This window comes from Haliaeetus albicilla, chromosome 3 (assembly GCF_947461875.1).
Source record: "Haliaeetus albicilla chromosome 3, bHalAlb1.1, whole genome shotgun sequence".
NCBI lineage: Eukaryota > Metazoa > Chordata > Aves > Accipitriformes > Accipitridae > Haliaeetus > Haliaeetus albicilla.
In genome coordinates, this window is record NC_091485.1 from 8,954,783 (window position 1) to 8,967,854 (window position 13,072).

The 13,072-nt window shown below is 38.4% G+C and overlaps 1 protein-coding gene across 2 annotated transcripts in view; it reads left to right on the top strand.

The window, feature by feature from the left end:
- GABBR2 (gamma-aminobutyric acid type B receptor subunit 2) overlaps positions 1 to 13,072 on the top strand; it is a 495,489-nt gene that overhangs the window by 240,907 nt on the left and 241,510 nt on the right. For both annotated transcript variants that reach the window (XM_069778774.1, XM_069778775.1), the window contains exons 5-7: positions 2,116 to 2,181; positions 9,355 to 9,546; positions 10,673 to 10,909. In XM_069778774.1, coding sequence (XP_069634875.1) covers positions 2,116 to 2,181; positions 9,355 to 9,546; positions 10,673 to 10,909 — 495 coding nt within the window. The remainder of the gene's footprint in view (positions 1 to 2,115; positions 2,182 to 9,354; positions 9,547 to 10,672; positions 10,910 to 13,072) is intronic.

Consider the following 13,072-nt stretch of genomic DNA (forward strand, 5'->3'; position numbering starts at 1 on the left):
GCTGACAGCTGGACAAATCAGCAAATACACCCATTTGCTTGGGTGCCTGAACAAGAGCAGAGCATGTTTGAAAATAGGATTGACTGCCAATATTAGAGTGGGTGCTCTGCTATGTCTTGTGTGAAAAACATTTTCAAGATGAGTTTCTTGTGTGCCTGTTTGCTTGCGTGCCCATAGACTAATGGAGTTGTAGAGCCACATACTCATGTGGCTGAATGTGCAAGATTTGGGTCTGAGTGCTATTGCCAAACTAATTGCACAATGATATTAGTGTAAGACAATCCCTGCAGACAGTAAGGTTATTGAAATGGGATGGGATATTTCTGAGAAAAAAAGAATAGGACGGACTACACAGTTCTTGTAGTACTTTACAGTAAAAGAATAGTCACTGTGGGAAATGTCCTCCGGTTTATGTGATAATCAGGTGGAAGCAAGGTCTTAAGGCATGGAACCACACACCACAGACACTATGACTTCAGTTTGAAGGTTTTTGCACGGCCAGTGGGCAGCATTGCTGCAGATGCATTATTGGGTTATTCTCTATACCCTGCCTACAGTCTGTGGCACTCATAAACTATGAGGCCACACATCTGTTTTTTTAAAATTGGTTCTTATCATGTTATAAAATGAAAAGGAATTTATTCAATTTTAAGTTTAATAATTAGGTGCTGTGTCATTTATTTTTTAACCAAACTTTGCCACTCTTGTTTCAAATATTAAGTCTGCATCTTTATGTTCAGAGAGGTCAAGCAATTCAGAGTTGGAGTTCCAAGATTGACCAAAATTATTTTTAAATGTGAAAAATAGAAATAATTGATGAGAGGTTTTTTTCCTGCATAATTCCTAAATCTATTTACTATCCTTACAAAAACTGTAATACTATTGCTTTAATTTGTGTAATTTGTTTGTTTAGTTTCATGTGACCTTTTAGATTTGTTTAAAAAGAAACTAATCCTCTTCAATAAGATTTACATTATTTTATCAATCTGTGGCTAAATGTAAAGAGAAGCAGGCTTACTGAAAATGCACAGGTTCAGAATGAGCAAAACATAATATGTTCTTTAACCATGCTAAGAGTGATACTCATTTCATGCATTTAATTGCAGAAGCATTTTAGTATCTTTTTGCACTGTCCATCATAACTTTCTGCTGAACAGGAAATAAACATTGAAAATATCTAAACTGAAAATCTTTGATAAATTAATTTAATTAAAACTGAAATGTTTTTCGCCACTGAAATTCACAATGAATCATCAGTTTCTTTTTTCCTTGGAGAGGGAAAGAGCTATTAGTAATTCTAACCAAGCGTTTTATAAAAGAAATTAAAAATTAGATTTGCTCAAGCTTTTGCTAAGAACTCAGCTTTTGTGTGAAATAAAAGGTAATATTAAGTCATAAAAAGCTATCTGTTCTGTGTCTTATAGATGTTAGCAGCAATTTTTCACGTGAGAAAAAAGCTAGCCCTGTTCCTGAAGAGATATTTTCCTGTATATGCTCCTGAATTTAGGAATAATTTCTTAATGTTTCTAAGTATGAAAGTAAGATGATCTCTTTTGACTTCAGTCATAGATTCTTAAAGTGTGATGATTTTTTTTTAATGTGTGGAGGTGGAAGGGAGGAGGAGAGGAGTGATTGACAATGTGTTATAGTGACTATAGACATGTATGAGTAAAACCTTTAAAAATTACTAAAGCGGGCATAATATCAAGGCATTTTAGCTCACTTACAAATCTCCAGTCTCTCAACTGTACAGCATTAGTTCATGTAAGCAGTGAAAAGCATATATTTTCAGCTGGTTTTAATCTTGCAAGGGATCAAAAGAATATTTGCTATTTTAGTGTTATTGAATAGTAATATTTGACAAGATAAACATTACAGTTTTATTCTCATTAGTGCTATTTATTGCTTAATCATTTTCTTCAAACACCTCAGCTGTTCTCTCTTGCGGTATTTCAAGTTCTTGAGCTTATAGAAAATGGAATAGTTCTGAATTAATTTTGCTGTCTGCAGCTGTAATCTGTGCTAACTCCATACACGATTTGAATGGCCAACTGAAGTGGTTTCTGGAAAGGCTGTGACTGTATTTAACTACCACGTATTCTATTCAATCTGCAGGGTAATGACGTTCGGATAATCCTTGGCCAGTTTGATGAGGAAATGGCTGTGAAAGTTTTTTGCTGTGTAAGTAAATATATTTAATTGTGTATCAGAACAAAGAATGTGTTACATTTGAATAAAAAATAATTTGAGCATGAACATTGAGCAAGAACATTTCTTCATGGGGTTCAGCTCTGTCAAGATTTATATCCTAAAGAAAGGTTACACATGTTTAGCTCCATTTCTTTTTAAGTAAAACACTTTGTACTTGACTTCAGTGGAATTTAGGTGTGGACTGCATGGTTAGCTTCTTCTTACTGCTTTCCTGTAGCAGAATTAAATGCCAAATCGAGCTTGAGCATTTCTCTTCATGTCAGATCCAGGGAAACACTTGTATATGTAGCAGCAGATACAGAGAATTTGGATCTTGTCCAAGAGTTGCGTTCTGGTGGTAATGTCTGCATGCATGTGGTTTTGTATGTTTTGCTTTGAAAGAATAAGTAATTCAAGTGGTGCCTATACATGCTAACTAAGCAACCCTAATAATTGCTGCTGCTCAGAATGTTTCTAATTGTACAGTTGTCATTCACTACTGACTGCTGTACGTTTTACATGTTTTACATGAAAGCAAATATTAGTTTGTAAAAAATAAAGTTTTTTGAATTAAAAGAAATATAGTAAGACCAGCATACATAAAATTCCCCATGCTCACCATTTTTTTGTGTGTGTGAACGTGCCGCAAACATGCATAGGGTGATTGCCATTGAAAGTAGCAAGATTAAAATGTAGATCTGTGTTTGTACCTGCTCAAAAAAAAAAAAATTTAAAAATCCCAAACAGGCAGATTTTAGTGGCCTAAATTTTGTATTGGTATTGAATTCTTAGTTTAAATAGCCAGATTAATACTGTATGAGCCAAGAGCACAATAAATATAGTGGAAAAGCAGTAATGATGGCATCTGAATTTCAGAAGGTGTTTTTTAGTGTTCAGTTAGAGAGACAGTTACTTATCCAAGCAAAGAAAGGAAAGGCAGAAGTTCAAAATTTGAGTGTTATATGTGCCTCAGACACATGTTGGCTCATACTCAGCAGCTGTCCCAGTTGCTGGCAAAATTTGGAAAGGAGATTGTAGAGTTTATTTGGAAGGAAAAAAATCTGTTTGGATCCAAAAGGAAATGGAAAGTATTATTTTCTTTTTCATTCTTCTCATCTCTGATAGGTCTTTGTATAGAGATCTTTTTGTTCCGGAAGTTAAATTGGATTGGCAGAGATAAGCTCCCATTTTTCCATTCCTGGAAGAAAGAATGGTCTTTCCAGAGCCCAGCTCCTCCTCAGATCTGTAGCGGCTGGGCTGCATTTCCCCAGCTGAGGGGTCCCTGTCAGAACTGTCTTCCAACCCAACATTAGACAAGAGGTTGGCCTTGCTTATGCTACTGCCCTTAGCATCTAGTTGTCTCCCTCTACAATTCTTTTCCAAGTCCGTGTGCATGTCAGGCCACTGAAGAAATCCTAGAAGTCCTTGCAGAGGCAGGGCGTCCTCTTGTCTGCACTGCTCTAGTCTGAAGGATTTCAGGTGGGGGATGTCTTTTTCACACGAACGCCCACCACAGCTTTCTGCGGCAACGGTTTGGTACTAACACGGGACGTGTGCGTAAGTCAGAGCAGTTTAAAGAGTGATGGCTGCTTCTAAAGTACATTAGTGTCAAAAATAATAAGGTGGATTTTTCTGGAGCCTGGAGAAATCTGAGAGATCATGTATTTAGGCTTGTACAAATGTATTTATGAGAGTTTCAGCAGGAGACTGAACGCAGGAGGGGGCAGTTCAAAGTAGGTCATTTATATATTAATGCACTACAATATGTCAGTAAGCTTGTTATTAGTCATAAAATATATTGTTGACTCATACACTCCTACAGCTATGTGTCTAAGAGCACAATAATTTAGATATGTCAAGTTTTTTGGCCCCCTTCCCCAGGTGTATCTTCAGACAAGTTTCACTTGTGATTCCTCTATATTTTGCAGGGTGGCTGATGTCAGCCAGAGAAAGGCTTTGAGTTTGTTAAAGGAATGTGCTATTGTACTAGTGCAAGATTTTTTTTTTTTTTTCTGATTGTGGCTATAACCGTAATATTATTTGCTAATGATTTATATTGGTGGGAAAATCTTTAAAGTCTGCCTCAGTTTTCTGTCTGGATTCAATAATCATATGCTGTGAGGTTTTCTCAGGACATCCATTAGAGTTTATATAGAATCATAGAATCATTTAAGTTGGAAAAGACCTTTAAGATCATGGAGTCCAACCATTAACCTCACACTGCCAAGTCCCACTAAACCATGTCCCTAAGTGCCACATCTAAGCGTCTTTTAAATACCTCCAAGGATGGTGACTCAGCCACTTCCCTGGGCAGCCTGTTCTTGTGCTTGATAACCCTTTCAGTCAAGAAATTTTTCCTAATATCCAATCTAAACCTCCATTGGTGCAACTTGAGGCCATTTCCTCTTGTCCTGCCACTTGTTACTTGGGAGAAGAGACCAACACTCACCTCACTACAACCTCCTTTCAGGCAATTGTAGAGAGAGATAAGGTCTCCCCTCAGCCTCCTTTTCTCCAGGCTAAACAACCCCAGTTCCTCCAGCCGCTCCCCATAAGACTTGTGCTTTAGACCCTTCACCAGCTTCTTTGCTCTTCTTTGGACACAGTATGCTCATTTTCAACACACACACACACACACACACACACTAAAAGATAGTCTAATTCAGTGGCAAACTAAAAATATGACAGGACTAATTCAAGCCAAAGTGAATGTTAGCCGGCGTTTCCTATGATGATTTAAATAAGCTTAGCTATTCATTTAACACTAGTGTTGAAAACAGTTATCAAATTTAATTCTGTGGGAAATCTTATCTTTCTAATGTTGCTTTCACCTCAGTAGGATGAATGTGATATTTTTAATGGAATAGAAATTAGGGTATTTTGCTCAAAACTTAACACTTCAACAATCAAAATGGTCAACTGTGTTGGATAGACATCTTTTTTTCATTTGAAATTGGATTAACATGACATTGCATCTTCCCAACGAAAACTTCAGTTCTGCAGAAAATTTTATTTTTAAAAATTGTTAGTGGTATTTTTCCAACATATTATCTTTAAGCCATAGAGATAATGTAGTACAGCCATGCACGGATCAAGACTGATGCCTAGCTGAAACAATTATCTGTCTGAAAACAATTAAAGAAGATGACTGTTATGCATAGGTCACTGCATGAGCTTTAGGTGGCTCTTTTAGTAAACATTTAATAATAACTAAAGCCAGGCTTAATCAGCACGGTTGATACAAAAGGACTGGACTCTGTTTTTGAACTGATAGAGTTTTACTGCTACATCTCTGTTTTGGAACTAAAGGCACTACTGATTTTTAATGAGAAACAGGTGGAGGTTCATTGCAATTCAGAAGTCTACAGGAATTCTTGTAGGGGTGGGATATAGGATGTGTCCATGCTGACATGATGGAAACATGGTGGAAATTCAATGGCGGTAAGGTTTTGTAGGCCCAGTTACACAAACTGCCAGTAATTGTTTTCTACACATAGAAAGATCTCTTACAGAAATTTCTTTGTTGTAAATAAACACCTCTTTATGGATTCAAACAAGAATGAAAAGTTTAAAAAAAAAAAAAATATCAGTCTCACAAGGGCAAAAAATGTCCAGGACAGTTTCCTGGCTGCTTAACAGCAACTCAGGGGTTTGCAGCCTGGATAGGGCATGCGGGAAAGATTAGGGAAGACATATGACTACTTTATGCTGTTCTGGTGGTACAAAGCACTTGTAAACCTCCTTCAACTTGCCTTTGTGTGCCAACAAATCTTCCCCGTAGAAACTAAAACCTGTAAGAAGTTTTCTGTATGCATTCAAACAGTTCAAGAAAGATCCTCATATTTCAAGGAAATGTATCTTTTAAGCATCAAAGTCATCTCCATTTAAGAGAATCAACAGGGAGGAAGTGGTGACAAAAAGCATTATTTTGAAATAAGTCTTCTGGAACCCTGTTTTGGGTTTGTGTGGTAGTGGGGAAGGGGCTGCAGGGCCGGCTCCTGTGAGAAGCTGCTGGAAGCTTCCCCAGCTCCAAGTCGGACCCACCTCTGGCCCAGGCCAAACCCATCAGTGACAGTGGTAACACCTGTGGGAGAACAGATTTAAGAGGGGAAACCTGCAGCGAGTAAGGGGAGTGGAATGTGAGAGGAACTCCTCTGCAGATACCGAGGTCAGTGAAGGAGGAGGAGGGGAAGCCCCCACAGCCCATGGTGAGATGGCAGGCTGTCCCCCATCCCCCCAGCCCACGGAGGGGAGTGGGGAACAGATGCCCACCTGCAGCCCGGGGAGAGAGGAGCCCACGCTGGAGCAGGGGGATGCCCCCCAAGATGGCCGCCGCTCCATGGGAAAGCCCGCCCTGGGGCAGTCTGTGACTGAAGGACTGCAGCCCGTGGAAAGGACCCACGCCAGGGAAATTCGTGAGGAACTGCAGCCTGTGGGAAGGACTCATGTTGGAGAAGTTTGTGAAGGGCTGTCTCCCGTGGGAGGGATGCCACACTGGAGCAGGGGACGAGTGAGGAGTCCTCCCCCTGAGGAGAAAGGAGCACCAGAGACAATGTGTGAGGAACTGACCCCAACCCCCATTCCCCGTCCCCCTGCACTGCTGAGGGGGGAGGAGGGAGAGAATTCGGGAGTGAAGCTGTGCAAGGGAAGAAGGGAAGGGTGGGGGGAAGGTGTTCTAAGGTTTGGGTTTACTTCTCATTATCCTATTTTGATTTTATTTGTAGTAAATTAAACTGATTTTGTTTTCTTCCCCAAGTTGAGCCTGTCTTTTGCCCGTGACCATAAGTGGTGAGCGATCCCTCCCTGTCCTTGTCCCACCCCACAAGCTTTTCTTTATGTTTTCTCCTCCCCATCCCACCGGGGTGGAGGAGTGAGCAAATAGCCTCATGGTGCTTTTTTACCGGCTGGGCTTAAACCATGACAAACCCAACCACTGAAATGCCTGAACAGTAACAACTGTGCTGTTACTAGAAAAATGACTGTGTGATCATGGTGCTCAGCTTTGGAAGAGCTGATTTAGTTCCTTCTTTTGCCTTCCCCATACTACTCTTCAAGCCCTATCATTCCACCAGATCTCAAATGAAGAGCTGCCAGCTCTTAAAATGTTTGTCATGGGTTTTTGTAAACCAAATTCTTGCAGGAATGTGAAAGTTTCAGTGCAACCTTGTTGGGAATGGTCCCTTGTTACTAGGGTGGAGTTTCTGGCTATTTTGAAACTTTCAATTTTCAGCCCATATCCCAGGACATATATAGATTATGAAGGAAACAGGCTCAAGTGCTTATGCAAAAAGAAAATTTCCAACAGCTTCAGTTTCTGAATAGTTCACAGCCAATACTTTCTTGCAACACAAGATTTGGTACTTTAATCTGTATAGAGCTAGTGAAGCTACACAAGATTGTCCTTCTCTAAAAGCACTATTCTGTGTCAATTTGTGTCCTCACTGATTTGAAAACTGTCAAATAAAAGACACTATATCACTGAAAGGTCTTGAATGACCTAATTGGGTAATGGAAATTCTTTTAGACATCAGGAAGTATTTGCAGGATGGGATTGCTGTTCTCCTCACAGGTGGACCTGGGATGCAGTGTTGTCATAGCTGTAGCAGGAGTGGAAATGGGTAGGAGGGCAAAAGCAGATGTGTTTCTGGAAGGGTAGAATTAATTAATAAGCAAGAGAAAGACAAACAGTTTTTGTGGACTGCAGAATAAGATACAAGATGCAAGACACTGGGTGTCAGACAAGAGGACTTTCAAGCAGCATCAGGTACAAATGCATGAAATTTGATTTTGGCTGAATTAAAGCTCCTGCAACCAGGGGCCAAACAAATCTGCTTTGTGCACAATACATTTATGAACTGAGTTGGCGCCATTTTAATAGCCTTCACAGCTTTAAAGCCCAGTTTTAATTTGGATATTAACGTATTTAGGAGGCTGTCCTATTTCATATTTTTTGCTATTCATCTTTACTTATCTGATAGGCCTTTGGTATGATCTTTGGGATACTTTTGAAAAGGTTATGTTCTGAATGACTAGCATGTCCTGTTTGCATTCTCATAAGTTCGTCCTCTAACATTTTCTGTGAAGATGTAGCAATTTTCTAGTTAAGAGCTCTAAGGTTGTACCATGTATTTCTAAAAACTGGAATTTTTATCTTATAAGCATGGCTTGTATCTCCGGTATTGCTTATATTAGGAGCAAAAGAAGCATGAAACCTCCTGTTTTGAAATAGAGTCTGACTGAAATGTCAAAAGAAAAATATCTAGTACTTACAAGACAGAAAAACATCTAAGATAAAATTTGCTAATTTTATCCTAGAACACTCTTCACAATGGAATAATTATCTATTGTGAATAGATCAGCTTTTAGGCACAACAGCATATGTGTCTGACTAATGAAGTATTTCTGTTTCCTGTTGTTTGTATCTGCTATGTATTGGAGATAACCATAATCTCAATATCTTGGAGTATAGTGGGCTGTATTCAGTATTCAAACAATATAGAATTTCACCTCCAGAAATTTCTTGCTGAAAAAAAACCAAACCAAAAAAACCCAGTGAGATTTACTTGCTTTATCAATTTACTGTTGATTCATGCTCCTCAAAAGAAACTGCTTATTTAACAGCCCTGTGGTCTCTGTTTTAGCACAGTCAAGTAATTCATATTTGCAACATTGTGATTTGATGGTGCCTAGGATCCAAGTTTTCTTGTTTAACCTTATCCTGTTTTATATGGTCTTTAGGGTGATAGTACGATCATAATAACTTAGTTTAAATGTGGTGGCATGGTGGTTCTACCACTTGTGTAATAGTTGTGTTATGGGGAATTTTCTATGCAAATGCTGTGTCTTCTGCCAGTGTTCCTCTTTATCTACCCTGGGTTTAGAATCCAGTATTTTATTTTTCTGTTTTTGAATAAATGGCCTACTGAAAGCAAAATAGGTTTTAGTAAATTCTCATTACCTGAATCTTAGACAGAAATCTTCAAGAAAGGAGTCTTCATTATTAGCAAGTAATTATTCTAAACTGTTCAAAATACTTGTGTATCCTTCAATTATGCCATAATTTCATTAATAATGGAAAAAAACCATGAACAGAAAACAATTATTTTTATGTTCAATATGTCTATTACAATGTCTATTAGCTTTTCTCTTTTTCTTTCTTTGTAGGCTTATGATGAAGAAATGTATGGCAGCAAATATCAGTGGATTATTCCAGGGTGGTATGAAAACCTTTGGTGGGAATCCTGGATTAATTCCTCACAATGTCTCAGCAAAAATCTTCTTGCAGCCATGGAAGGTTATATTGGAGTGGATTTTGAGCCTCTCAGCTCAAAAATGATAAAGACCATATCAGGAAGGGTTAGTATTTTTTTTCCAACTATTTTATTATACCATCAGTTGTCTCACCAGTGTCTTGACACAGCAAAGCACTGAGGAGGGAGGTGAAGCTGAAGGGTTCCTCTACAAAGACAGCTGGCAGTCATCATGGTTAGTCTCATCTTTCCACTGGTTTGCAATTTTAAAATATTTAGAAATCAGTTCCAATTCTCTACAGGGTAAGGAAGCAGTAAAGTTCCTTGCTTCAAATCTGTCCTCTTCCCCCTGTGTGAACATTACAATTAAATGTACAGTAAAGCTTGAATTACAGTCTTCAGTATCATGTGCTGAGTCATGTCAAGTTAAATAATTGAGCACAGAAACAGAAATCTTTTATGTTTATACCTAATCCAGCAAACAGCTAATTTCATTGGTGATTTGTGCCTCTCAGAACTAGGGGGTGGGGGGTGGGGCTTGTTTTAAATATGTAAATATGTGGTTACTATAAAGTACATAACATTTATCACAGAACAAATTCATGCAAACTCTGGCCAATGAATCAACATGGCAGATTTTGCTGCTTTTCGTCTTTTTTTAAATCTCTTTCATGCCTTGCTGAGTGAGCACAGAAGGCAAGTTTACAAAAAGGCAACTCATCATAAGATAGCACACCATAAAGAGCATAGTAAACTTGTAAAACATAGACAAATTGCCACTCAGATAATTTCATATTAAGCAAATAGTTGCTTAAGTAAAGGTTATTTGATTTGCATTATCCTATAAAGTGTAATCAGACCGCTAATTTGCAGGGATACAGACTTATTTTCTGTTCTAGTTTTATGGCTCACCAGTATGCTGGTAGCTTTGGTTGAACTGAAGCCTTTTGTACAAAAGCAAAATAAAGCAAGTTGTCCTTCATACAGAGAAGCAGAACAACTGATTTTCAGTCTCTCTGTCTCCTAGGTCTCACTCCCAGTGTCACCATCAGTCTTGTAGGTCAGGCAGCACATGTTTTTGGAATTTTAGTTTCTTAATTTTTGTTTGGGCGGCCTTTTCTGTATTAGTCATGCATGTCTCTAAATTGGAGGGTGCAATTCGAGGTGTAGGTTTGGGTGCAACTCTAAAATGTTAAGTATTGAAATAAAACTGAAGTTTTTCTCCTCTGCAGACTCCACAGCAATATGAAAAGGAATACAATGCTAAGCGTGGTGATGGGCAATCCAGCAAATTTCATGGTTATGCCTATGATGGAATATGGGTGATTGCCAAGACCCTGCAGCGGGCAATGAGGTATCTGAATGCCACCAACAAGCACCAAAAAATTGAAGATTTTAACTACACAAATCACAAACTTGGCAAAATTTTTCTGGATGCTATGAATGAAACCAACTTCTTTGGAGTAACGGTAAGTCCTAAACAGATACTTGTGGGGTAGAGGAGGCTTGTGATTTTATGTCAGTAGCTGAAGCAAGCATTAAATTTTAAATACTCTTGAAAGACAGTTGTATATTTCCTGTATCTTCAGAGCTTCCACACTTCTACTTTACCTTAGGAATTAACGTTGTTGCCTTAAGACTCTTGCTGATCACCTGTCTTCTGATGCCAAGTGATGGCACTGTATAGTTCCTTAGTTGTCAGGTTTTTAAGCATGGATGTCATCAGAATTAAAAACTCAAAGTGGTCTCAAGGGAACCGCAAGTGTTGCAAGCTGCAGTGACCTTTTAAGTGACTGTTTTAGCAGTTGAGGAGTAGCTGGAATGTGATCTGTAAATACCTCTTATTTCCCTGCATCATTTATTTTTGGTAATAAGTTATAGTACACTAATGTCTCTAACTCCAGTGCTGTACATCCTAGATATTCTTACAACATACTTCAGTTGCCATTTAAGTTTATTTATAATTTGTATTTTTTCACAGTCAAGTACAAAGCATGTTGACTATGACTTAAGAAAAGAACTGGTCACATATAGTAATAACCTCATTCTGTTTTCAATTGCACTATTGCAAATTCATCGTAATTTTTTTTATTGCTTCTAGTTTTTAGCAGAGTAAAACGGGCAATAGGAGTGTGGCCCTAAAACTTCTTAATTGCTTAATTGTATTTGAGGCAATGTCAGTCAGAAGTTAATGGCGCAGACGTGTTCAGGAGTCTGCAGAGCCATACTCCTTCAGCAAGAGAGATGAGCAGACTCCATTTGAGGGAGAATGGTCTTCACTGTTTCCAATAGCAGCAAACAAGGAACTTCCTGGAACACGCTTCATTAAGCAGTTTACTTGGGCTGTAACATGGCTAGATAAGGAAATCAAAAGTTTTGAAGAAATGTGTACTTCAGCAGTGCACGGAGGGAGTGCTTTTAGGCACCTCCCTGCAGCAAGAGCATGCAGAAGGTTGGCATCATTTCTGTCACTGTGCAGTAGCTTGTCAGATTCTGTCCCCGCGTTAATTTAAATTGTCTTGAGTATCAGTTAACTTCAAAACATGTTGAAGTAGCAGAACTAAGGTTGTCATACATGTCATACATTGATTCAAGGAGGAAATACCTACTTATAGACATCAACAATGGGTGCAGGTTCAACTGTTTGGTGTCCTTGTTAATTGCTGAAGAAGCCTATGTTTTGTATCACACTACAATTAAAACTAATTTAGGATTTGTAAGTAAAATCCATCATGGCAAGACAACATGAGAGTCTAGTTGCCTGTACCATATGAAATTTTCTTTCTTTTTACACTGAATTTGACTGAGAGTTTTGGCAAAAGAATTGGGTATCCTGTTGCATCCATAACAGGACTGGATCTTTGATAGAACTTTCAGTCAGTAGCAGCTGTGAACCAGACTCTGCAGGGACTCAGACATCTCTGTCCTCAGTTATTCCAGTATAGTATCTCTCAATATGGTTGAAATTGTATATTGCTATGTAGTTCCTTTTTTCCCCCTTTCCCCATCTTTAGCCTTTTTGCCTGCTGTTTAGTCTTGACAGCCGATTATGGTAAAATGGATAGATTTCATTAGCACTGCTTAATTGCCCTTCACTGGTCCCTCCGCAATAAAAAAATATCCAAAACCTCTAAGATGAATAAGGCTCTTTTTTATTAGTTTCAGAGACACCAGCAAAACCCCACATATGAACCGCATCCCTTTAGGGAGGGAATGGATCAAAGTATCACCTATCATATCAGCCATATTTACTTACTTTATTCCCTCAGGTGTAATGGTTTTTAAAGAAATTACTGCACAGTTATTCACTGCATTTAGTGCTTGTCTGAGGCACTTTGTAAAACATTTCTCGTTAAGATTGGTCTACCAAGTCATCGTGACAATGCACAGCCCAAATCTGCTGTTTGCAGGGATCATGCTTCTTGTTCCTATACTACATTCACAAAAACATTTTAATCAGAAAGATATGGAGAGAAGAAAATCTATAGCAGCTACTTGCTCTTAGGATATAATGACAACAAACAATACTCAAGTTTTTCCAGACAGTGTGAAGAAGAAGAGTTTTATAGCAAATATTAGAAGTTTTGCATTGAAATGTTCAGAAAGTTGAAGGAATAGATTGATTCTTACCA